The following is a 26,824-nucleotide window of genomic DNA, read 5'->3' on the forward strand; positions in this document are numbered from 1 at the left end:
AAGTGAGTACAATTTAAATATATCAAATACCACTCTTGACTATTTCGCCCCGCCCATGTGCATTACGTCTGTACTGAGATAAAATTCCTACCACCTTGTACTTGACTTCATCTGCTGGTAATGATGCTGTTCAATATTTGTAAACACTTCGAGCACTTGAATTTCTTAGTTATCTCCTTTGCTCACGTGGTCTCGACAAAAATTCGATCACATAATTTGTAACATTTATTAATTCTGATTAGATCTGATTTATAGAAGGTTAGTAGTATGAGGGTAGTATAAGAGAGTGAAATCGGTCATAGACTAATTTTAAATTAAACAAAATGCAGGCCAGTGCAGAAGTCAACAATTAGCAATGGACAAATTAAAGTAACAAGATAAGTAAGTGTATTGTAGTTTTTAATTTTATCGGTACTTTCCGAGTCAAAGAAGAGACTAATGATATGTGCTATAATGAAAATTATAATGGTAAAACAATATACGAAACATCCGAAACCAAAAATTTGCAGTACCTTAGATGTCTACAGGAAAATATAGTAAGTTGATTTAAGACTTCAATTAATTGACAAGTTCGTTTTTTAACAAAATTTTTATAATATTTATTAAATTCAATTTCGATTTCATAATAGATTGACACGCTTGAACAACGTGAGGAAATTCATGAATATCAACCAAATCACGAAATTGAAGCAGAGTTTGAGTGCAAAGATTTTAAATTTCATGTGAATTCATTAGTATCTGATAAGTTGAATGAAGAATTTTATCACCATCAACCTAACCACGAAATAAAAGCAGAATTTGAGTGCGAAGATGTAAAGCCCGATTTAAATGTACTAGTATCGGATAAAGTGAACGAAGAAGCTCATACATTTCAACCTGATCACGAAATTAAAATAGAGTTTGAGTGCAAAAATGAGACACCCAATGTAAACGATCGGTTTCATCAGTATCAAGATATAAAAGTTAGCGATAATTTTGCCACTAATGCCATACTTAAAATAAAACCTAAGAGCATGGTAAAAAAAGAGTTCTTTGGCGGTACTTTGATTAAAACTAATTGCAAACTCAATGAAAAGAATATAAAAACTTATTTTCATTTGAATGAAACTAACAAGTCTACAGAAAGTGTTATAAAAAATCATATTGATTCGGTCCATAATCGCAATAATTACCCATGTAACATTTGCGGAAGCTTATTTGAAGGAGAAAACTATCTGAAAGGACACATTGATTCTTTGCATAATGGTGAAAAACCTCATGACTGTGAAATATGCGGAAAGTCATTCCCATTCAAAAGTAATCTGAAACGCCATATTGATTCAGTGCATAATAATCTGAAACCTTTCAACTGTGATGTATGTGAAAAGGCATTTTCACGAAAGGATAATCTAAAAAACCATATTGATTCAGTGCATAATCGTATCAATTTTCCATGTCACACGTGCGGAAAGACATTTACACAAAAGGGTTATCTGAAAACCCATATCGATTCAGTGCATAATAATCTGAATACTTTCAACTGTCACGTATGCGAAAAGACATTTTCACAAAAATGTAATCTGAAAATCCATGTTGATTCAGTACATATTCGTATCAATCATCCATGTCGCACGTGTGGAAAGACATTTTCACATAAAGGTTATCTGAAAACCCATATTGATTCAGTGCATAATAATCAAAATTCTTTCAATTGTCACGTATGCGAAAAGACATTTTCACAAAAAGGTTATCTCAAAGTCCATATTGATTCAGTACATAATCGAATTTATTATCCATGTCACACATGTGGAAAGACATTTTCACAAAAGGGTAATCTAAAAAAACATATTGATTCTGTGCATAATAATCTGAATGCTTTCAACTGTGATATATGCGGAAAGATATTTTCACAAAAGGGTAATCTAAACACTCATATTGATTCTGTACATAAGCGTATCAATCACCAATGCTATAGGTGTGGAAAGACATTTAAAAGCAAAGGTTCTTTCAAGTTGCACATTGATTCAGCGCATAATGGTCGAGAAGCTCAGAATTGCAATGAACTTTAAAAGACATTTTCACAAAAATATAACTTCAATACTCATATCAATTCAGTACATAAACTTATTACTTAACCCTTCCAATAAGAATCAAATTGAATTTCCACATTGATTTGGTTCTTAAAAGAATGAACATAATTATTGTGTTGTTTAGGAGGAAATATTGTATAATGTAAAATAAATTTAAAAAATTCTATCCAAAAATAAGTTTCATCAGTTTTAAAAAATATTTAAATAAACTGTTCATAATAAGAACATAAAACAATTATTAAATCACAGAGATGTAGAATCGTGGAATATAAATTACACATAAGTTATTAATAAGTAATTGGTCAATTTTATTAAATTTAAGTAATATCTTAATTAAATCATTTGAAATTGCATGACTCAAATAATGAAATTTAGTCAAGTGTACAATATTTTAAAAATAGCTACTATTAATCCATTGGCAAAAAAACTTTAATCTAAAAATGTATTTCATCTTATTTATGTAAAATAAGAATCCTGTAAATTTTTCAAAAACCATTTCAACCCTGTGAAAGGCAAAATATAATTTTGAAAAATTAAAATAAAAAAAATTTTTATTTTCAGCATGTTATCTTCAAAATAATTTATGAATCCTTATAAACAAATCTAGAATTAAAACTTTTTTTTTCACAACAAGCACGCCAATGTTCCAAAAAATTACAACAACCATTTTAAAAAATTAAAAAACAAAACAATTTTTTTTAATTTCGAAGAAATCAAAAAATTCTATGTTTAATCAAGAATTAATCAAGAATTAATCAAGAATCTTTTACGCGCCCTAAACTAAAGTAACATTTTGCTCTCGCCGAGCATGATCAAAATATTATTTAAGGCTGGGGGTTTCACAAAAAAAACTGTATTTCCATCTAGGGAGTGAAAAACTGGAAAGTCCCAGAACACGTGGAATTTATCAGCCGAGGCGAAGTCGAGAAATATACTATTTTTGGGTCTATCACAGAGCTTTTTCATGAAAGAAGCAAAATTACTCTATATTAGATCACTACTTTTAAATAATAACGTGTTAAAAAGTCGAGAAACGATCGAGCGTGGTTTCGAGAGAGAAGTATTGGTGGAAACTCATCACGCGCTTCAAGCATCTGGCAAAAGTCCATCTCGATTTATGAAGTGATAATTTTTAAGTTACCAGAAAGATTTATCTCTTTATTAATTGTTCAAATCTATATGTCCCGATCTCTTCAATTACTTACTAAAAATGTAACAATTTATCATATTTCAAGAAATTTGGCAGAAACAATTTGTTCGTCGCAATATAATTATAACGTGCAAAACAAAGCAAAGCGATTACTTTTCTCGACTTAAATATTTTGATTTGTCGTGCGTATCTTAAAGTACTGCACATTCATACGAAACGAAGCGCCTCCTCGAGCGTCTGACGACGCGATCCCTTTTAACAGCCATTTATAAAATCTCCGCGCGCGACTGTGACTTTCGCTACTTGTGCATCGCACACGATTGCTCGAGTGAACTTGAGAATATATATTAACTAGCGATACCCGTCGTGGCTTCGCTCACGTTAAATTTGTAAGGAGTAGGAGAATATTTATAAAATATAAAATTAATAAAATGAGGGTATGATTCACAATTAGGAATGACAGAAGATTTGAAGTAAGCAACGTTCATCGTACGACAACGAAACGTATAAAAGGGAAACGTAAACAAAGCCATTTAAACGATTAAACTGAAGAATTCTAGATTAACTTTTTTAATAATTGTGGAATATCACCAATGAGCGATGAGCGATGAGTGCGGGGGAGCGGGTGAGTGAGTGCGAAGTGGTAAAAAACGAAAAAAATTCAAAACTCAAGAACCAAAAAGTAATAACGTATTCTAAGATCATAGAAACCTTTCCAGTGGTATAATGAATGTATGGTAAAAATTTCAAAACGATCGGACGGGTAGTTTTTAAGAACATAAAATACAAACAGACGTCGATTCTGCTTTATATATATAGATAAGTATAGTGGCGTGTATATACATACACAGACTCGTACGAGCATTTATAATTCGACGTCTCTTCCGCTCCGGAGTTCTTGTCCTTTTGTGTGCGTCAACAGCCGCGCGCGCTTATTATTACCATTTGTACGTTCTTTGCTCTTATGTGTAGATGCAATTCTACGACTATACAATAATCATAATAATTACTCGTTTTGCCTCGCGAATCATTCGAAGCGGTCGAAGATCCGGAGGATGACTTCTGCCTTTGAAGTTTTGATCATTGTTATTTTGTTGGGTATATGACAATTCGTCGCGTGCGTCAGTCGAGATCCGGTGACAGACCATGGATGAAAGATTCACGGTGGTCGCAGAGCATTTTTCGTAATTTTATCGACTTTTTTCGGCGAGGCTTTAGATCTTTGATTTATCGATTTTTTGGGGGAAGGAAAAAAATGAATAAATTTACTTGGCGCGTGGACAGATGAAAAAGGTAAACAATGAGGACAACGGCGTGACACTGTATCGATGAGAGCTTTCGACACGTATCCGTGTCTGCGTGAGCGACATTTTTTGCCGAGGTATTGAAATTAGGAATGAATGAACGAAACGTGAAGAATTGAAATTAATAAATTCTGAAGACAAAGTGACGAGTGCGAGATGTACCGTGCTTCACAAAAAATATAGCATTTAAAGTTAAAAAATTTCTAATACAGCGCGGGTCAACCAAATAAAACTATTTTTATTAATTGATAAATATCTTCTGATTAAAAATGATAAACTATATGATTTTTTAAGTCTTCGACCAGCAGAATATGTATGTATGTAAAAAACAACTTTATTTTATCATTAGTAATAAGCACTATTACAAAGAAATGTTGCTTTCCTTAAAGTAATATCATTTTTGATAATAGTGAATTTTCATTGAACATCTTGTATATACCTTATACTCACTTAGATTTAATGTGCGGCGTACCGATAGCTCTCCAAAGAATTTTCATAATGTTAATACAAAAAAATCAACGTTTTGAAACATTTTAGCTATCTACAGGGTTTGCGCTAAGAATCGCCTTTTAACGACTACAAGGTCTTTTACTGTGTACAGTTTGAACGATTTTTTTTTGTTTCTAATGTCTTTACATTACTTCTACAAATACTGTCACATAACATCATTTTGTTTAACATTCAAATTTGACACATGTTTAACAAATGAGAACAGTGAATCAATGTGGATTAGATGAAAAAAAATTCATTTTCAGAATTAACATGTTGATCCACAAAGTGCTTTAAGAATCTCGATCATTTGCAATCGTAACGATTACAAATCCAGTTGAAATATTCAACTTGACAGTCTTTGTGCATTTTGACCGTTATTGTTTCATCAACCAGAAAATGAATTTTCAAATTACGGTACAATCGAATAGCAGGTTCATCTAACGTGAGTTTATGATCGTAATTTAAATATTCGGCGTACAAAATCATTAACGTCTACATCACCATACCCTCCTGTTTTTCGATTTACATCTAATTTTTCACTTCAGCGTTACGTTATTTCAGCCATGGTGTAATTTATACTACACCATGTTATAACAATATATCAAATAATCATGTGCTTGACCATTTTCCCTATTATTAATGTGTATTGTCTTGGTCCGATGATGATTCTAATGAAATACTTCGCGCTATTGATTAATGATCTATAATTAAAGCCTTGAAAAACCAGTGAAGGCTGTAACTATTTATTCAATTTTGCTACGATACGACCTTATATTTTGTAAGATCATAAATTTCGCTATATTATTCTAAGGTTTACACTTAATAGCTTGGTTTTTAGAGTTCTTAGATTGCAAGCTTGCTGAATTTTGACAGTAAACTTTTTGCTTTTGTAGAAATATATTCTATCGGGTGACTACACTTATTAATTTATAAGGAAATATCCTATTAAATAATGATTGGCATTTTATATTACTTCTGTTGTATATTATACTCTAGTCCAAAATTCTGTTTTCCCAGTAATTTAGTTGAGTCGCCCCAATCCGTGAAAAATTTTGTTTTATTTGAATAAGAAGACTTCATAGTAAAGTCGTACAAGAGTTACTATGCTTGAGTGTTTGGAGTAATCAAAATGCCTATGAAAAATATCATTATAATTTTTTTTCAAAATATATTTCATAACAATTTTTTCTAGGCAGATATTTAGAAATCATTTTTTTGTTCATACTTGAAAATGTATGAACATTTACACTAAATTGATTGAACTACATTCATGTATCCATTCATTATACAAGGAATACTTCTAATCAGGGTGTATTCATTTTCTACAAAAACTTTTTTTTCCATATCAATTTTTCAAGTCACACTGAAATTACAGTTTCACTGTTATGAAAAATTTCATTCAATGATAGCAAAAATGAGAGGTATAATATTAAATCAAAATAATGACTAAAATGTTACTGCGTAAAATATATTAGGAACAAAAATTTTACAAAATTAAAATAAAGTTTACATGATTTATAAGATAATCTTACTTCACTTAGCATAAAAATTTTATTTCAATGATGTAGACTATAGATTTAATTTAATTTAAGAGTTGATTTTTCCTAGTGGATTCTAGTGTATAGATACAACCGGTATAGTCAAAAAATTATAAAAATCTATAGTACAATAGAAATAGACAAAGAATACCATTATAAATATAAAATACAAATTTACATGTCGTCTACAATGCAAAAAACTTGCTAAAATTTTTCTAAATCATAAAAAGAAATGATGAATTTTCTTAAAACGAGCGTACTGGTAAAATTTCAATTCTAAAATCAAGCAGTCGTTTCAAAGATTCTGTCATGGCAATCATTTAAAATTTTTAACTAACTAATATAGTTATTCAAATATCTCAACACTTTAGAATTGTACGTACATTAAAATATTATGTGTGATAGCACATAAAAGTAACTAGTCTAAACGAAGCATATGGTTTATACAAAGTTTAAAGTTTTTTTCACATCTTACTCATACGAAGAGCGCATTACGTACCATAATTGTTGTAACAATTTATTAAAATTATTCGATAAACAATTAAATCACTGCAATTTAAATAAGTTAAAATTCACAAGTACGAGTTCGATCGCTCTAAATTGACCCCTCATCCAAAAACGCTTTCGACACATTCAGCCACGTCCCATTCGCTCCTTAATTTCTATCGCAGTCGTCATATGGCTTTCGCATTATAATCTTTGCCATTTCGAGCCTTTAGATTCTCTGCTCCACGTCGTTGATGCTCTCTCCTCGGCCTCGAGCACCGTCACCTTCGTCCCTCGCCTCGGGGCTCGATTCGACCGAGACGACCGAGACATTTTGATTCGAGGATTGTTGTCGCTGCTCGTAATCGTAGCGACGCTGCTGCTGCTGCTGACGTATGACCTCGTAGTCGACTTCGGCGCTCGTTAAGTCGTTGTGCCGTGAGAACGCGACTATGGCTTCGTCGCTCGCCGCCGACGACGAGCCGCTCGAATTATTGTGATCGGGCGAAGGCTGTGGCTGATGATGGTGATGATTATGATGATGCCGTCGCGAGCGTTTGCTCGATGATGGCCTCTTGGGAAATTGCGCGCTCGGATGATTGCTCGTGCCAGCTTCCGTTTCGATTTTGCCTGCAATAAAATAAAAAATAATTACTATTTTGATATATAAGAGAGAAAAGAATCGACTACCGTTGACGATCGCTCGAATAGAAATAAAAATGTTGTTCTCGTAAAAAGTACTTTGGCGCTCGAAGCGATTCAGTGAGGTGTTGTTTTAAAAAGAAAGAGTAATAAAAACCCGAACGTTTGGTTTTCGGAAAAAGTCATAACGTATGTCAGGCGAAACGTACGTTGACGCGTCGCCGTAATACAAGTAGCAGTAGTAAAAAAAAAAGATTTTGAACGATTTATTTCCAGCGAGACGAAAGGGGTACACACAACAAACTCGGTCGTTGTGTACAATGTCGATAAAAGCCGGGCGACAAAGCAATATCGTGCAAAGCTCTCGAGAGAGCATTAAAGGCCTCTCTGCGCGATGTTTTGACGCGATCGCGCTGAGCAAACATTCGCCTCTGTGCTGCGGCTCGCGGCGATTCCCCGGCGCAAAGCACATATAGGCACTCACTCACTCACATACACTAACGTACAATAATAATACACACGAGTCGTCGTCTCACCGTCTTTTTCGGTAGCGACGTCGTAAAGGCCGCTTTCCGGTCCGCAGCACGAGGAGACGTCCCCGAAATAGAGCTCGCTCTCGGTTTGCTGTTGTTGCTGCTGCTGCAGTTTGCTTGCCGTGAGCGACGACGGGAGCACCGCTCCACTGCTCGGCGGCTCCTGCGCCAGAGTGAAGCCGGCGTTCTCGACGCCTTTCAGCGACTTTTTGTGACTGCTGCCGCGCAGAGCCGACGTTGACATCGCCGTCGTCGTGGTCGTCGTCGTCGTAGCCGTCGTTGACCCTGTCGTGCCTCGTTGCTGCTCCTCGCTACCGTTGTTGTTGGCAGCATTGTTATTATTATTGCCCGCGTTGACGCCGGTCGAGCTGACCGCGTTGCTGATGTTGTTGGCGCTCATGATTTCCGAGTCGGCCGGATTGTTGTCGCTCGACACCTGCTCCGCGTTCTCGTAGTTGCTCGTTGCTCGCTTGATCTCCGACGTTCTGCCGTAATCCACTGGAAATCAATATTCACGTTAGATAGAGATCATTTCTTGAATTACAAAAATTAAAGCAGAAAAATGCGTTTTAATTCTCATAGTGTGGTTTTCCTTTTTTTTTTTCGGTAAATCCATAAACCTCGAGAACAAATGCGTAGATAGAAAACCACACTAACCGTTTACGAACTGTACTACTTCGTCGCCGATCCTCTTACCGATCCTGTTTCGCGGATCCATCGTCGTGAAGGCCATCATGGGTCTCCGCGCCGGGCTATTGGGGTCACTGTAGGGAGGCGGCGGGCCCCACAGCGGCACCGCCGAGTCGAGCACGCTGTAGGGTCCGGAGCCGCTGCCCTGGCCGTAGACGTCCTCGTGGTGGCCCGCCTGAGCCTGCAGCATCGAGTACGCGCTGGCCGGCTGGCCAATGCCGTGATGCGGATGATGGCCCATGATGCCGTACGGGACGATGGCGGAGTCGTTGCCGAGCTGATGCTGCTGTTGGTGCTGCTGTTGGTGCTGCTGTTGCTGCTGCTGGTGATGGTGCACGACGCCCGCGGTCGAAGCTAAAACGCCGCCGACCTGAGACAGGCTGCCACCGGCCGGATGATGATGGTTGAAGCCGTAGTTCGTGTCGGTGCTCGGGGCTGGGCCCCGGCTACGCGTCCACGGTAGCCGCCACCTTCTATTAAAAGAATGAAACAACCATTGATATTTTAACGCAAATTTTTTGGCTTATTTTATTGGAGCTCTACAAAATTGACAGGAATAGATGGTAAAAAAAATAGTTTAACGGACTTAATGTATACTATGCGTTATTTTTGCTATTTATCATTTTTGATCGACGGATATGTTCATTCGTTAAAGCATCTCGAAGATCGTAATAGCCCGTAGAATAGAAACTTCGATATCGAGTTCGAGTTTAATAGATTGTATCTCGAAGATAGCGTATGCTTTGACAAATGATGTTTCGCGCGTCTAAAAGTCACGATTGACGTCATATTTTTAAAAATAGCTGATCGAAAGTGCACTAAAAGTTTCGAATTCGATAGACTTTTATATCGGTTATAGTCTAATATTTTCAAGCAGATGCTGTCGAAGTAAATAATAAATTGAGCAAGCGGAAAATTTGATCGAACTCGAGCTTGTCAAAATTTCGATCATAATAAGTGTTAAATTTTTAATCGTGTGGAATATGCACTATCGATTTTTTTAAGTTATATTGGATAGCTTATTTTATACTTTTTTGGATATATTCAAAGAAAATATCAATCGAACGAAACGAAAGCGCAAAAATCATAACGAAAAGAATAACTGACCTGGCTGGGGTGAGATCAGGATTCGGCGTGTACAAGTTTCCGGGGCTCTGGGCCCACCAGGGCCCGATGCCACCGCAGTCGTTGCAGCATCCGCAGGTGCCGGCGGCCCGGGCCCCGACGAGGCCACCGCCACCGGGTCCCTGGCCGTAGAGCGAGCGGCAGCGCAGCTCCAGCTGCTCCCAGTACATCTTCTTCTTCTCGTGGCTCAGCAGCTGGTAGACGAGCATGCAGGAGAATATGCAGGCGAGGATGCCGGCGACCGAGACGCCGAACAGCGCCCGCAGACAGGCGTAGAGCGCGCCGTGCACGGCGTCGCAGTGCGGCGTGCCCTCGAACAGCACGCCGGCGTCCGTGCTAGGCGATTGCTGGGGCCCGAAGCACGTGCACGATCTGCGAGGATTGCCGGAAAATGGGGCGACAATTTTTCGTTAATATATATTTATTGTATTATATAACGTGTGACGTCACGCTTATTTTTTTGCGCATTAGAACTCCACTTACTTTATAACTAGATTATTTCAGTTCGTTAAAAAAATAAAAAGAGCACGAAGGAATGAAAAAGTTCACTCGTACAGTTCGGTTGCCGAGTAAGCTTCCTCATTAAAAAGTTAGTCGGAGATTAATAAGAGCTTACGAACGAAATTTCGGCAACCGCTCGAGCGCGATTTCATTTAATTTTTTCATTATTTTATTACCGAGTGTGTATTATTTGCTTCGCTTGCGCTCATTTAATTCGGCTTTATAATGCAAAAAGTGCATTTAGAATATTGATTCGGGCTAAAGACGCGTGCATATAAAACTTCGTATTTATAATGCGATGCATAATTAACATTCAACAGCGGAACAAGCCGCTTAAGGTATCTAGGTCTAATTAAAATGCCTCTTGACTCGCTGGTTCATATTATATACATATACACATACACGAAGGCACGAGGCATTTATGAGTGTATGTATACTTGAGACTCTGCGACGAAAATATAATACACGTGTACACTACGACGATCTTTATTATTATTATGTCGAGCGAATTAAACATGTGCCGTTTATATTATATATCGTGAACGAGAAAAATCTTAAGACGGACATCCTTCTGGTGCGTGTAAATTTTTTTTTCGACGTTTCTCCGAGTTCAATTCAAGCTTATCTCGCGGGATCGAATTTCAGACGACTTTTCGTAATGCTAAACCGGGCTGGTTGGAGAGAGAGAGAGAAGAAAGAGAAACGTGTCGGGATACATTTTCGTGCGTTCTAGGAAACATATGTATGTCCGTTGCAGTTTTAGCACTTTTATATTATCTGCGTACACCGCACGCGGTTGGTGTCAGTAAACTTTTTCACACCGAAATTAAATGCTCGTGTGCATCAGTTCATTGAATTATCACACGGCAGAGTCTTCTTTTTCTTTTTCGTCACGCGAGTCATCGATATACAGCATATACTTACTCATAAATGCGTGAATTTGACAAACGAAAGAAAGTTCATAACATAAACGAGAGAGAGAGAGACTTACTTGGCCCTAGCCGTGTAGAGGCACTGTCGAAGGCCCTGCAGTCGCGACATGTGGACGACAGTTGTGGTGACGGTTACGAGGACGCAGACCAATGCGCAGACGACGCTCACCGAGCCGCAAACCTTCATCTGCATTTTACGACGACGACGACGACGAGTCGATGACGAGGAGAAACATAAGAGAAAAAAAGGACAAAGAAAAAAAGAGCAAGCATAAGAGAGACATGTTTACTGACATATAAGGCAGAGGACAGAGACACACTTATGTACATGGTTTTTTCGGTTGCCCATGGTCAAGCAGCCTCTTATTATTATACTGTAATATTTTTGCGCGTGCGATGCACGATATACTCACCAAAAATCCGTATCGATATTTGCGCCTCGCCAACAGCATCGTGACCAGGCCGATGAGTATCAGCTGTCGAACGGACAGAATGGCAGCAGCAGCAACAGCAGCAAAAAGCGCAGGAAAGAGAAGATGAAAAGAAAAAAGAAACATTTTTCGCTTAGTCCTTTTATTTCAAAGAATCGTATTACTGTATTTGAGCCTTGTTAAGATAGGAATTTTCGCATAAATTATGCCGCGCGCGCGCAGAATCGCTGCGTTAGCACTACTAACTGCTGCATTCGAAGTAGCTCGTTTGATATTCAAATGACGATTTCTATCCCCGAAAAAAGGCACAACCAAAGTCTCGGTCATTTTAGCAGCGATGGCCGAATTCAAATTCAATTTATGCAAATTGTTTTTTCTCTCCAGAAACAGACGCTAAACCAAACTTATTGCACGAAAATATAATTGATTCGAATGAAACGTGCGGTGAAAGCGATATCGGCGCAGTCTAGATAGAGATTTAAAAAAAAAATCAAAGCAAACTTACCATTGTGCCGGGTATGTAGGACGGCACCGTCTCGAAGAGAGCCAGACTGGCCGTGTGGGCCGAGAGGACCGCGTGAACGGCCAGGAAGAGGCTGCCCACGGCGGCGCTGAGACCGCCGCACAGGCAGCACAGCACCACGTACTTCTTGCAGCAGGCGTTCGCGCCGTCTCCGTTGCCCACGTGTCCTGAAAGATAAGAAAATAGAGAAGACAATTTAACTATCTTTCCTTTTTTTTATGTATCGAGGATTTATTGCGGAGAGGAAATAAAATTGGATAGTGAAATTTTCACGGCATCGAGATGAACGTAACACTTTCGAAGCTGTTACGTGGTCAGCCCGTTGAAACTAAAATCTTCGCGCGCCTCGTTAAAAAATTCGTGACTCCCATAGGTCCTCGTTGTATACACTCGACTCCTTTTACTCGGAGCACTGCACTAATAAATATTCAGCACGTACATAGAAAATCTAGGCAGATCTCGATCGCGCCGAGGCTCCCGAATAGTTAATAGATTTTTATGGCCGTCCTTATTATGCCGAGAGCGCACAATATAACCCGGCGCGAGAGGCACATGGAGTTTTGCATTCATGCTAGTTTTTTTTTTCATTTCGACTATGGTAAACTTCTCCGAAACGAATCGTTAAATTAAACTTGCCGGTGTGTGCCGCTGCACGTTAAAAACGTGCGCGTAGTACGACTCCGGGGCACATAGGCAACATCTATTCCTTTTACAAAATAAAAAAAAAAAAAATAACCATAGCGATTTATTCGTCATACATAAATGTGCGCAAGGGAAAAGCTTCTTATATGATCGCGCGCGCACGTGTATACGCATCTCTTCAGTGTATATTAAACACACACACACACGCACATATACATCTATCGCTCAGCCTCTCTCTCTCTCTCTTCTCGTCCCTTTTCATCTTTCATCTTCTCTCTCCGCAGGACGAACAATGAGTCGATGCGATATACAAAGAAAATCGAGGCTTATGTACGCCAGCGCGAGCTAGAGTGCCTGTGCGCACATATCATGCACGAAGAGTGTAGAGAAAGGTAAACATATTGTGCGCCATTACTACTACCATACGGCTATGCTGGAAGTAGAAATGGAAAAGGGCTTTTGTCTGCAGTTGTCTCCGAAAAAAAATATATATATATAAAAAAAAAAATAAAATAAAATAAAATGCTCTCGCACTGACGGATTCGCTTTTACTTTATGTATATGTATATGTGTGCCTACGCTCGCACTATTCACCCTGTTGCCGCAGAGCTGTATTATATTAGCCACCCTCATAAATAAGAAAATCCTTCGGGATTTATTGTAGCATGAATAAAAAAAAAGTTACAAGCAGCGACTTAGCTTTAGGCGCGCATCTTGGATAGTAGTTTTTTTTCGTCTTCTACTTTTCGTTTATTTATTTTTTTTTTTTTTGTGCTGAAAATGTATAAACTTGACAAAAAGATTTCCCCATCGCACCGGCGCGCGTACAGATCTCTGTGCAGTCGTTAAGAGCCGCGCTAAGCGCAAAACGTCAAAGAACGTGAGCAGGTTTTTCTCAAGCCTAAATTCACATGCGGTGTGTGTACATTATTGTGCATATACAGATATACAAAATGCGCGTGTACGTGTAATACACGTTCTGTTATAATGCAGGTATTTTTCAAATCGCAGGTGACTAGATGCGTGAGAAAACTCGTAAATTATTGCGCGCGGGACTATAATACGCGCGACGCGACGACTACGACTACGGCGACGACTCTACGACCGAGGAATGAAAAAAACAGGTGGTCGTCTTCGTCTTGACGGAAATATATATTTTTCATCTTGACAAAAAAAAGCAAGAAAAAGAAAAAATCTCTGCATCTCTCGAGCTCTCTCTCTGTTCTTTACACATTGTTAGAGCTTTCGATTCTATTCGAGCTATTTGCGATCAGTTTTTAATTCACAACGTGCTGACGCGCGGCATCGGCTACGCGTATTATATGCAAACTACTATAGTAAGTTCGAGCAGAGGCTTCAGATGCTTCGAGAGGCACGAGGCGCAGCTTTTGACTTGTATAAATACCGAATTTGTTTGCGAACACTGAAGCCGCAACGTAATTCCTCCTCTCTCTAAAGCGCGCGCTAAAGTTTTATATTTAGGAATTTATGTACAGTTTTATTTTATCGCCGACAGCGTAGGGCGGCTCGAGAGATTCTCTCTCAAAATGGGTAGAACGCGCGCAAGAAAAGTATGCGGATTCTCGTTTGCGTATATAATGACGCTCCCGCGAGCGCAGAGCGAGCGAGAGAAAACGATGATTTTTTTTCTCTTCAAATTGCTACGGGAAGTGGTTATTGGTTTCCAATATCATATGCATCGCGCGCTCGCGTTTCGAGAGAGAGAGAGAGAGAGAGAGAGGATATGTACATCGAAAAAGTATTATTCATCGACCCGTCGAGAGCCGTTCATTTTTTCCCCTCCCAGTACCCTACCTCCCCAGCTCCTTCCTTCGCTCGTTATTGTTATTTTTTTCCCTCCATTTTTGCTCCATCAATATTCGATGATAAAAATTTGAGAATGGAAAAATATGTATGTATAGAATCGAGCGTTTATCGGCAATCCTATCCACATATTCGTCCGTCGCGAAATTCGAAAAGCATATATGCTTTTTTCCAGTCACGTTGGGTAAATATTTGATAATAAACGCGAAGCATCAGACAGCAGCATTCAAAAGAGAAGTACGGCTCTCTCTCTTTCTCTCAAAAGCAGCCTCCACACATGGACCATCATGCAGCACAATCTGCCTGAGCTACGCTATGCTCTCATGCTATGCATAGGTATATAGAAGCATCCACTCTAGTTAATTTCGAGGAAAACTTTTCGCACTACTGCAGCAGCAGCACGTCGTCCTCTCCTCCACGCTTCGAGGAAGTTTTTGACGGGACTACGCGCTACTATATATATGGGTTGGAGAGAAGCGCGCGCGGGGATCAACAGTTTGTTGTTTGCGCGCTGATGTTCGCAGGCGTAGCTCGCAAAATTCCTAAAGCAATTACGTAGTTCTCGCGCGGCGCGGGCACTTAAGCGTATGAGAAAACTACGGCGCGCGCTACGGGTATTATCCGCGTCTATTCGAGCGAAGGTGAATCCGTGAGATGCGTAAGAAAAACAACGACAATAAAACACTCGCTGCACGCAATACCTATGTACGATATACGCATCCAAGAAGCGTCTCTATCTTACGCGCGCGGAGGGGGACCAATAATACGTCATATAAGAGGTATTACCGCAAGTGTGATGAGCGCATCTGGCCGCGGCGATGGTCGCGGGTCTGAGAAAGCCAGCTGCGGCAGCGGCGGCGGCGGCCGCGTGATGATGATGATGATGATGGGCTGCAGCGGCGGCGGCGAAGGGATGATAGCTCGGCGGCGGCTGCGCCACCGCGTGATGATAAACCTCGTAAGCGGGATCGACGACGGCTACCGGTTGCGGCTGCGGCGGTGGTGGCTGCTGCTGCTGCTGCTGCAGCTGATTCTGATGTTGCTGCATAGCTGCTTCAGCTGATGTAGCTGCTATTCCAACACCACCACCACCACCAGTAGTGGCGCCAGCGCCAGCGGCACCGCCGAAGCGGCAACGCACTATGTGCAGTATCGGAAAGCCACGGTCCATGATATCAGCAGCTACGCGTGTGTGTGTCTATATATCGACCGTATTTATACGATGCTCGGGAGCTTATGTCAATCCAAAAGCTCGAGTAGCTTTAAGACGGCACCTGAGCAGCAGCGGCGGCGGTGGCGGTTGCATCGATTTGCTATTTATTATTATTATTATGATAAGCTGGAGTGTCGGTCGCTCTTCGATATTCGATGATGCGTTCGCACTTTGCTCTATTGGTTTTCCCCTGTCTGTCCCTCTTTGACTTCCTCTTTTCGTGTATACACTGTCTATAGTTCTCGTGTACTGTTCGATTCATGTACAGAGAGAGGCTCTCTGCGCGCCAGAGAGATAGTCTGCAGCAGTCGGGGGCTCATTGTGCAATGGAGCGATTCTTCGCGGCTCTTATTGTTTGTTGTTGTTTTCGTTGTCGTTGTCGGTCGTCGAGGCTTTGTTTTCTGCTATATATATATATTGTCTATCTCTCTCTGTTTAAAGCTCGAGTACAGCTTTCTTCGTCGCTCGCATGTATATACGTAGACGACACACCGTCAAACGCGCACACACACACGTGCTTATGCGGAAAATAAAAGCTCTCTGGGCCGCGAGCGAAAGACAGATATATTATACTTTTGTCAAAACGCCGCACGTATATATTGCACTGTCACGGGCGGTATTTTCGTTGAATATCTCGTTTTGCGGTGTTTTCGTTGATTTGCTCTATTGCTTCGATCCTCTTCATCGCTCGAAATTTTACATCCAATGACCACTTTCGATTATGCACTCGTTCTCGTCGAGACTAATGATCGATACGGAGCGAGAGATATCACCCGTCCGTCGATGCACGCAAAGAGCTTCTGCGGAATCTCCGGGAGCACTGATTAGACTGGGCCTCGTTGCGTGTCATCGTCGGCTGCTAATGATATTCATTGGTATTCAACGATGATAATCTCTCGAGTGCTGAGCATGGGGGCACTTTCGGCACACAAACACACATGCACTCACGCAAACGAACGATTGTCACTCGTTCAGTTTCCGTGCTATTTACTTATCCTGACTCAAGGTGCGTCTCAACGAAAAAAAGCTCCTCGCGGCTCGATTAGCTCGATTCGCTGATGACGATGATATATCGCGCTGCAAGCCGAGCGAGTCCTGCCAGTCGCTGATGCTGCTACTGCTCGCGGCACCAATACACCGACGGACTGCAGTCTGTCCGCGGCTTCGCCGCGACGACACACGCTTCACCTGTTCCTCGCATTACGCGAGCGCGCGCGTCCGTGACACGGACACAAACGCACGAACGTCAGCGTTTTCGTCCGTCCGTATACACACAAACACACATACGCAAGGCTAAAGCGAGACGAAAACTCCAAGGATAATCGACGTCGACGCAACTCGGCCCGGAGTATTATAGCAGACCACCAGCAGTAGCAGCTCTCTCTCTTTGCGTCGCGTATCTTGCAGCTCGATAAATTCATCCCCCCCGCAGCCTCACTCTCTCTCTCTCTCTCTCTCTCTCTTTGGTGCTTGCTGCTGGTGGCAGTAGTGGTGGTGGGTTGGCAACGCACCTCTCGAGTTAAAGGCGCGGTGGTAGTTGCGCTTGCGCCGACGCACTTGCTGCTGCACCACGAGGACGTACCCTTGGTTGATACATAAGCTGGGGCGACTATCGACAGTCGAGGGATCGCAGCTAGGATTTCCACGGCCGTGAAGCAGCAGCAGCAGCAGCGATAGCGTATAGGCGCGCAGATAGGGAGATGCTATTACGCAGGAGCTTATCGCAAGGCCGCACAACGCGCGTGTTGTCATTGGAAAGATGTAGATATATATATAGTACATGTAGCGAGAAGCAGTCGCGCGTGCATGTATTTAAATTAACGTGCGCCATGCGCGCGAACGAACGAGCGAATTGACGTATTAATGAAAGCTCCGCAAGCGCCGCGCGTTCCCAGTCGACTTCGGCGGCTGCAGCAATCGGATTAGTCCCGCTCGATTAGCTTATCCGATCGACACATCGCATACTAATCTCGTAACGCGCTCGTGGCTATAAATTTGAGCGCGCGCGCGAGAGTTTAAAAGTTAAAGTCGATCGATTTTAATAATCGTATTCGCTTTATTACATCGTCGATTTTATTTATTAAATATAAATAAATGTTGCTAGGCGCACAGTCGGCAACTAAGCCTGTTAACGCATTTATGTACACATAATCTTCTGTAACTATTAAAAAGCGATAAATTTTCGAACGACCACCGTGCGAGGCAGCTGCTCTTCAACTATACACTGGCATTAGCATAATTCTCTACGCGCACATGATCCAAACGGGCATATAAAGGCCTAATATCAATATTAATCACTGAGTCTGTGGCGGCGGCGCGGCCTGAGTCATGGGAAACCAATGCTGCTGCACGTATGCTCGTTTAGTGTATATAACTTCTCGAATGTCCTTTAAGAATGGAGAGATTCTCTCTCGAGGCTCGAGGGAATCTGCGACGACAGCGACGACGACGACGACGACGACAACGACTTCTCTTGCATATACGCCACGCCGCAGATCGTGTGAACCCATTGATTAAATTATACACGTTATGATATAGGTTTATGCAGCAGACTCGAATCTGCGGGCTTGACATTTCTTGAGATAAATAATGTATTGATAATAATATACCCGCGTGTATACCGAACCTATGCCGTGAATTCAATTGAGATTTAGCGTCTTAATATTGTTCGCGAGGGAGAGGAGGACGTGACAATAAACGTCCATTGTGCGTGTGCGATTATCAGTATAATCGCGGAAAAATGACGTGGCTGCGTTCTCACGAAAATGGTCCTTTCATACCGATAATATTGGTTCTCGAAACTCGACGTACGTTTCTTTCTCCCTCAACCGCCCCCTATATTAACTGATGTACAAAATGATTCAACCTAGGGTTTGATAGAAAAACATTCCTCGTACAATAAACGAGCTTAAATTCGCAACAAAAGGCTAAACGAAGCGAGCATGGAGAGAATGAGCAAGGATCGTAGAGAGACAATTATGTGCCGAAAACTCACTGTTGCGCTCGTTGTTGGTCTCGGGCGGTGTGACCTCGTAGCGTCGTCCGGACGGCCGCGGCGGTGGTCTCGGCGGCAGCGCCGGTGGCTGCTGCGCCGCGGAGCCACCACCGCCTCCCGTTCGCTCCTGTATCGAGGAGCCGTGATGATCGGTAACGATGCTCGAGCCCGTGTCCGAGGCCTCGCGCTTCATGCGCATGTGCTGCTGGGCGATGGCGTGACACTGGCACTGCTTGCCCTTGCTGCTGGCTATCGTGTTCTGTCGTTCATGAAAGCAAACAAGAACAAATAATATAATACAGAGAATTAAAATTAGAACGATGTAGAGCGAGCTGTCTGTGATCTGGATGTATGACAATGGTGGAGATGTATGGCATCGTTAATTTTCATGCTAATTTGTCTATTTTATGTAAATACGCCACGCGCCGTGAGCATGGTACACAATCGGGCTTTGCTTTATTTTCAGAATCGAGTGGCGCCCCGGACCCTCGACGTTCCGTGGATTTTCGAGAAACCAAAATATTTTTACGTACATCTATGACAACGGGAAAAGTATACAGGTTTCTCTCGTTTTACGCAGTGGATGCGCGAAAAAAAATACCGCGTAAAAAATCATTATCCTTATAGAGATCAGAAAGATGCGTACAAGTAAAGCCACGAGAATGATGAAAAATGGCCGCTCTGACATTATATTTTACTGTTGTTTTAATAAAAAAAAATCAGTCACTCAAATTGTGCGTACAGTCGATGCGTTGTCTTCATATTGATCTGCAACGGGACTATCTCGATCACCACTTCGCCGTAAATCCAATACTTTTACGTTATCCGAGCAGTCCAAGACTTTTCTCCTCTTTTTGGACGTGGTTTGACCAAAAGAACTATTTCTTCTTTTGAGAGGCATTACGCATAAAGTAACTAAACAACCGACTGCACTGAGTGAAGAAATCGGGAAAACTCTCACGCTCGAAAGCGTAAATATCGGCTGATCGGTGGATCAAAATCTTACAGAGACAGCGCCTATCACCTAATAATAACATCACAACAGAAAGCCATGATGTTTATTAGGCTATTTACAATGTTTACAATATTGAGCTTAGAAAATATAAAAATGATTCAAGATTCAGTCTGAAAAATACGAAAGCGATAGGTTCATAGATAGACCGCGTATAATTGAAATCGTGTAAAAATAATCCGCGTAAAACGAGGGTCGCCTGTGTATTCTTTGAATGCTCGGTTAGAATCTACGCGCGATAGAATTAGCGATCAGACAGCTACGAAAATTCCGGAAACATAAAAGTGTTGTCTCCGCGTATCAATTTGACACGTGTAGTACGGTTTGTCGAGCACGAAAAACAGGAAGATCCAACAGGTATTTGTCTGCGTCTTGTATATACGCCACTTTTGCGCGTGTCGATCGGTCATCGACGACGAATTTCCTTTGTCCCCTCAAAAACGATACAATAATTTTTCGAAAATTTTTTTTTTCGAGGCGGCGTCGATATATATCCGAAATATATAATGTGTGTCACACACCATCGAAATTGTGCCGCGCCCTTACGATACACGTATATTTTATAACGCAGACAATAATCAAACGATCGTCGCGTCACATACAGATATACACGCATATAGAAATGCACATAAAAGCTCGAATTACAGGGGAAGGCGAGCATTCCGAATTTTCTCATCGACGCATACCTATATATGTGTAACAGCACAATGCGCATTTATATACGAGTCGCCACTGCCGTGCGTTATGCCCGGATGATCTATATACACATAATAATACGAGCGAGAGAGAAAAAGAGAGCCGTGCAGTAGTAGTTACATTATGTATATATAAAAGCCACATGTGGCTCGGTGGTGCGTGCGCGCGCGACGCACCGATGAGATCCCGACAAATAAAGAAGGATCTACCTTTTTTTCTTCCTTTCTTTATGTATATTATAGACGTCGCGATCGAAATAGCAGTGGGCTTCGGCCATCCGGAAAAAAAAGAAAAATATTGCAATCTACCGCGCGTCATGGGTGCATATACGCATTATTATTAAGCGGGCGATCTGCGATGCCTTTCAGAATGATGACAACGATCGGCTATACGGATATTATAAAAGATCATTGTACTCGTGCACTACACGTATGTCGCGGCCAGTCGAGGCGACGATCGATTTCCATAACTTTTTTTTAACTCTATTGAATGAAAGTTCGGTCGATGGGAAATTCTCCTTTGAGAAATCCTTAACAAAACATAAGTCAGTGGGTGCGTATACCGCGCGAACCGATCGATCCCACGCCCAAGTACCTATTATCGTCGTCGTTTCGTATTGACCCGATGTGCAACGAGTCGTTAATAATCATTTGAGTATAATACAATGATAATCTCTCACCCTCACCTGCGTATCGCTCTGCAGCTCGACGAGCGGCATACTGTTTTTGTTCATCATCTCGCCGAAGCTCGAGATCTTCTTGTTGCCGCTGTCGCGCCCGTGAATGTGCGAATATCTGTCGTAATTGTTGTAGGCGCTCGTCGTCGTCGTGGACGTGACGGTCGCCGTCGATTGCGGCCTTCCGCTGCCGCCGTCCTTATTCCCACTGGCGAACTGGTCGAATCCGATTGGTCGGGCGGGCCTCAGAGTCCTCGGCTGAGGTAGTTGCCTCGTCGTCTCGTAATGCGGCTGTTGTTGTTGTTGTTGCTGCTGCTGCTGCTGTTGCTGCTGCTGATGATCCAGTCTGCTGATAGTCCTGGGCATCGGCTCGGGCGGCAATTGCCTTCGGCTGGGTATTATGTGGTAATGATAATGGCCCATCGAGGGATGCTCGGCGAACACGCTGCCCGGCAGTATCTCCTGCAGCTGGTGCGGACTGATGAGCGCCGAATTTCGACAGATCGGTATGGGATGCAAGTGGCGCGGCTGCTGAGGAGTGCTGCCCAACATATTGCTGCTGCTTTCGTTCGTTTCGCCGAGTTGACGATGCTGCTGCTGCTGCTGCTGCTGTTGCTGCGTCTGCTGCTGCTGTTGCATCGACGGCAACTGCACGAGTTGTTGGCTCGACGACTGCTCCCTCGCCGACTCGTTCGAACCTTGACTAATGGCGTAATACTGCAGTTCCGGATAGCAGTCCGTTATGGCGCTCGGATCTCGAGTGGTCGGATGCATGTTCGAGCCCTTTTTGTGCTGGTGTGCGCGAGGCGTGTCTCGCAGTTGCGAAAGTGTACCACAAGTGTGCGCGACGATACAAAAAAAGTCCTGGGTTTTCAATCGTTTCTCGATCGGCGTACTTCTTGCATGGCGAGACTGTCCTTATTGCTGGACATCTGGAATTACAAATTGAAAAATGAGTCAATTATTTAAGTACCGTCGATCCTCTTGAAAGAAAGAGAGATAGGAATTTAATGAGAATTCAATGATCCGAGTAAAAGCGTGAGTAGAACCGGTGAGGTATTTAATTATGGTGTACGGCATGTGTAAAGAAAAAAACACAAGTGTATAATGTAATAAGAGCAGAATCACTCTCCGAGCAATAACACATACACACATGTCTCGACGCTTTATGAATGAGTTCGATTGTGTTCGATATTTTTTTCATTAAGTCATCGATAGACCTTATACTACACGAGAAGCTCGTCAAGTTCGGCACTTTGGCTTCATTAAGCCTTGCGCAATTTTCACACGCGCTTACGGCACATACACGCACATCATCGCACAATGAACAAAAATTTACATGTGAATTTGAATGGCGATCGAGAGTTAAAATTCCGCAAGACATTAGAGAAATTCCACGCGTTTCTTCGAGGCTTCGACGAAATGTATGTTTCGAGACTCTGATTAATCAAATCCGCATGTGTGGCGCATATCCTCTGCGCTGCGTCCGTCACGACGTGATTATAATATGATTCAGGCCCTCGAAGAGTTAGCGAAGAGAAAAAAAGGAGTCTGTACGCGTATAAGTGCAGTACGCGCAGTGCAGCAGCTTGCAAAGGGTCAGCGCGCGCGCGCGCGGCAATAGTTGAAACAATGAAGCTATTATCCAATTACAGGCCCGCTGAGACAGGAGAAGGCTTGAATAAATATACATTTACGCACTCGCGTGTGTGTGCGTCTGTCTGTGCGCGAGTTTGTATGCTCACTTGACGCTTTTAATGCATTAGGTACACTCACACGCATACATGCTAGAACGGAATAACGATTATGGTTAGTCGTCAAAAGACAATAATATATTTTTACAAGTCCACGCAGCGCACTGACATGTAAGTTATGACTTTCACTCTCTCTCTCTCTCTCTCCTACACCATGTACTCACTCCTTCTCATCCTGTCTGGGTGTATATGCTGTATTAGCACTGCCGCGTTCAAACGTATTTAAAGCGAAATATATAACGTACGCGCCCGGTTAACGATCGTTTCGTTATTAAATATATGTATGTATCGCCGTATATTTACTCGATGCCTTCCGAGGAGCTACTGCTTATTATTCAATTCATTAAATCGACAATTGTTTGACACCAACACTGACACACGCACACATGCACACACACGAATACGCATTCGTACAAGCTATTAATTGAGTAAATAATGGCTGCCGAAACTCGCGCAACAAGTTGACAGTCCGGACGTGTATTATACGTCGAGGCGGGTAGCACGTGCGTATCCTCTGTTATATACATGTGTGTTTGTGTGTGTGTATGAGCGTATGGAGCTGCTGTCTGTCAATATTATCACGGGCAACGATTTTTCCCACGACTGAGCACGCGCGAAGGAAAACGCGCGCGAATATCGAATGAACGGCAGGTAGTGGGTACTACACACGAGACAGCCAGACATGCCGCGTATGTGAGCGTGTGCACCCGCACTTTATATCTCGTGCAGCGTGCAGAAAAGATTGAACGAAGCTACACGCACAGACACACGCGCTAGGATGTCTGAGAATGTGTACACGGGCTGTATCGCAAGTACTCGATAAGTGTGAGCTTGATTCAAGTATATGATGAAGTATCAACTCGATGCATAATCTCTGAGAACGAGCGAGACGATCTAAGAATTAGGTAAAAAATGAGTCTGTTTGGCAGGCAGGTCAACGAAATAGGATCAAAGAAAACTTGATTTTGATTTAAATTTCATTACAGATTTTGAAAAATATCAGAGAAATATGATTCAATAAACTATTTATCGACAACTAAAACGTAATTCTTACGTATTTTCAAATCACCATTTAAAAATGAAATCTCTAATGCTTTTAATATCAATTTGAATACAATCCTAAAGCGAGATATCACTAGATGTGCAACCAAGACGACCCAAGCTCACAAGGTTCTCATATTTTTATACCGCACGCAACAATTTATATAGTTGATAATTCATTCTCTACCCTAGGTCACGCTTATTGCGATACAGCCCATATACCTATATAGGGCCGCTGATTATTGGGGTCCATTGGCAGGCAGTAGCAGCAGCAGCGGCGGCGGCAGGATCTCGCATACCTGAGGTAGTAGCAGCTGTATTACAGGATCTTTCTCTTCTCGCGTTTTGTGAGTGTGTATGTGTGGGTATATATACTCTTTTATGTAGGTATATAGGTAGCTTATACGACGACGCGCGCCGTTACGAAAAGATCTTTCGCTTCCCTTCTTCTCTCTCTCTCTCTCTCTTTCTTTCTTTCTCTCTCAGTCTCTCTCATTCAAGAGGAGTGAGATGCGTTCCTGTGCTCTTGCCTGCCTGCCTGCCTGCCTTTGATGCCTGACGGTGCGCTGTTTCTTGTTTTCTTTTTTATTTCTTTCTGCTCAACCAACACACTCACACTCGTACGCACACACAGACATAAAAGCGTGTGCGCGTATCACTCACACTTGCACACATACAGCACACTCACTGCACAAAAATCATATACAAACTCACTGCGGAGGTTCGATGCCTGCAGCTTCCTGCTGATATTGTTATTTTATTCGCAAAAAGATCGAGTGATAAGCGTCGAGCTTCTCGCTGCTACACGTTTCAAGCTCGAAAATGCGAGCATCGCGTTCACTGCTCTGCGCTGACCATTCAGGTGCGTTGTGTGTATACCAGCAAGTTCGGACGTTGTTGCATTCCAAAGGGTCCCCCGATGATGATGATGATAATGCAGCAGGAGCGCGATGTTACTCCGACAACTTGTGCCTTACACGAGCGTACCGATTATCGCTACCATAGCCACAATTTTTTGGAGAATTTCGACACTGAATGACACTAACTGCCTCGAAAAACTTGGGTGGATCAAACGCGTTGCATACAATGCCGTGAAGTAATACCGCACGCGACGTATCTCGCAAAAAAAAAATTTGGCATGCAACACCAGCACCAACACACCAACACAGCGCGCGCGCGATCGCGCGACACAATGTATATATAATAATACAACAGGCAGGCGCTAACGTATATTTCTGCGCTGTATGTATACTGCGGGAGAGTGCGACGATCTTGGCCACAGACACAGCGCGCGTTTACGTGTATTATATATATATGAGTCCGCCACCTTTTCACTGCGCGACTCCGACTCGTGAGTCCATGCGCTCGCGGCGGGCCTCTACGGAATGCCACCGTCGCCGCTGCCGCCACCGCCGCCGCTGATCCGTTGCTCTTTCTCTGCGTGTGTTTGGTAGTCTAACGCATCCCCACCACTGTTCGGTGCCACAGGAGAGCGCGAGCGGCGATGTGCAGCAGCAGCAGAACCGAGAATAGCCGATCAGACCGACGAGAAGCCCCATCGTCGCTCGGGCAGTATACTTTATTCACCGAGGGATATACACGGCGTATATATTTTGCTCGTGAAACAAGAAGAAGAGGGAGAAAACTGACGATGCTGTTGCAGTGAACGTTGTGTACTATACACGTGTATACGGCCGATTCTCTGCAAAATCGAGTGGCCCATTTTGAACGTTTTGAACCTGTAGTCTGGTGCACCTGTTGAGAAAAAAATCACTGGATTTACATGCATTAATCTACGGCAGAAAATTGAGCCAGCATTTGAATTATCAAGATTTCCAAGTCGAAAATCCAGTTTTATTAGAATTTTTTTAATCTACCAACACTCTTTTTCTCAGGCCTAAAAGCTTGCATTTTTTAAAAATTTTTAAATATTACTAATTCAAAAAAGATCAAGCTCAGCGCCAAGAAACTTTAAAATAAGCCTTAAATACAAAACTTATATTTTTTTATGTAAATTGTTTAAATTTCCAGAAAAACCCACTAATAAAAATCTCGGCACGTTTCTAATCTGATTAGTTGCTCAATTGTAAACATTTCTGCCAACAGTAATCGAAATTTACCTAAAGATTGGATCAACTTTGCCTTACCAAAACCTAATTTTGGCAATTCCTTGGGGTCAAATTGAAAAAACCAAAAAAGCTTTCGTGAAATCAAAATTGTTTTACCTAAATAATTCTACGGAATTTTTTTATTAACAAAATAAACTACTTGAAAAACATCGTAATAAAGGAAATAAAATTCTAATAAAATCTCGAATCAACGATAACACGAAAGGACTTCACAGTTCAATCATCAGAAAACATTGTCTGTCTTCGTTATAATTTGGTAGAGAATCAGCCAAGTACATTTAACGTGAGGTGTGCACCAGTGAGTTTGCTACATCGGAGAATAAGTACAGTGCGTGCCAAGGGCCCCAGTCTGTACTTTCTGTTGGAGTTTGGAGAGCTGACTGCATATCGCGCAAAATATTATATGCAGCAACGAGAGAAAGAGAA

The 26,824-nt window shown here is 41.9% G+C and overlaps 2 protein-coding genes across 8 annotated transcripts; one reads left to right on the forward strand and one right to left on the reverse strand.

The window, feature by feature from the left end:
* The first annotated feature begins 200 nt into the window (after positions 1 to 200).
* On the forward strand, positions 201 to 3,696 carry LOC111694678 (zinc finger protein 658B-like). The gene is made up of 3 exons (XM_023463640.1): positions 201 to 536; positions 630 to 1,608; positions 3,674 to 3,696. The coding sequence occupies exons 1-3, from the start codon at positions 444 to 446 to the stop codon at positions 3,694 to 3,696; spliced, it is 1,095 nt and encodes a 364-aa protein (XP_023319408.1). The 5' UTR covers positions 201 to 443.
* A 2,766-nt stretch (positions 3,697 to 6,462) lies between these two features.
* LOC106654462 lies at positions 6,463 to 23,679 on the reverse strand. 7 transcript variants are annotated; one of them, XM_014374371.2, is made up of 10 exons: positions 23,393 to 23,679; positions 21,478 to 22,406; positions 19,091 to 19,349; positions 12,399 to 12,583; positions 11,876 to 11,938; positions 11,522 to 11,649; positions 10,012 to 10,401; positions 8,911 to 9,377; positions 8,188 to 8,712; positions 6,463 to 7,669 (listed from the first exon to the last, which is right to left on the reverse strand). In XM_014374371.2, the coding sequence occupies exons 2-10, from the start codon at positions 22,246 to 22,248 to the stop codon at positions 7,269 to 7,271; spliced, it is 3,189 nt and encodes a 1,062-aa protein (XP_014229857.1). In that variant the 5' UTR covers positions 22,249 to 22,406; positions 23,393 to 23,679; the 3' UTR covers positions 6,463 to 7,268. The 7 variants fall into 7 exon arrangements, with proteins under 7 accessions (XP_014229857.1, XP_014229855.1, XP_014229853.1 ...); XM_014374369.2 differs by having other exon boundaries at positions 8,203 to 8,712; positions 8,872 to 9,377; XM_014374367.2 differs by having other exon boundaries at positions 8,872 to 9,377.
* Between the last annotated feature and the right edge of the window lie 3,145 nt (positions 23,680 to 26,824).

This window comes from Trichogramma pretiosum, unplaced genomic scaffold, assembly GCF_000599845.2.
Source record: "Trichogramma pretiosum strain Unisexual culture from Peru unplaced genomic scaffold, Tpre_2.0 scaffold47, whole genome shotgun sequence".
Classification (NCBI taxonomy): domain Eukaryota; kingdom Metazoa; phylum Arthropoda; class Insecta; order Hymenoptera; family Trichogrammatidae; genus Trichogramma; species Trichogramma pretiosum.

What these genes read in the sequence shown, in the direction of transcription:
- LOC111694678 (XM_023463640.1), top strand. Translation starts at nt 444, where the DNA reads ATGTGCTATAATGAAAATTATAATGGTAAAACAATATACGAAACATCC. An exon ending in GATGTCTACAGGAAAATATA is followed by an intron (nt 537 to 629) that starts GTAAGTTGATTT and finishes ATTTCATAATAG; the next exon opens with ATTGACACGCTTGAACAACG. An exon ending in TCGTATCAATCATCCATGTC is followed by an intron (nt 1,609 to 3,673) that starts GCACGTGTGGAA and finishes ATTCACAATTAG; the next exon opens with GAATGACAGAAGATTTGAAG.
- LOC106654462 (XM_014374367.2), bottom strand. Translation starts at nt 22,248, where the DNA reads ATGCATCCGACCACTCGAGATCCGAGCGCCATAACGGACTGCTATCCG. An exon ending in CCTACATACCCGGCACAATG is followed by an intron (nt 11,939 to 12,398) that starts GTAAGTTTGCTT and finishes TCCGTTCGACAG; the next exon opens with CTGATACTCATCGGCCTGGT. An exon ending in AATATCGATACGGATTTTTG is followed by an intron (nt 11,650 to 11,875) that starts GTGAGTATATCG and finishes CGTAAAATGCAG; the next exon opens with ATGAAGGTTTGCGGCTCGGT.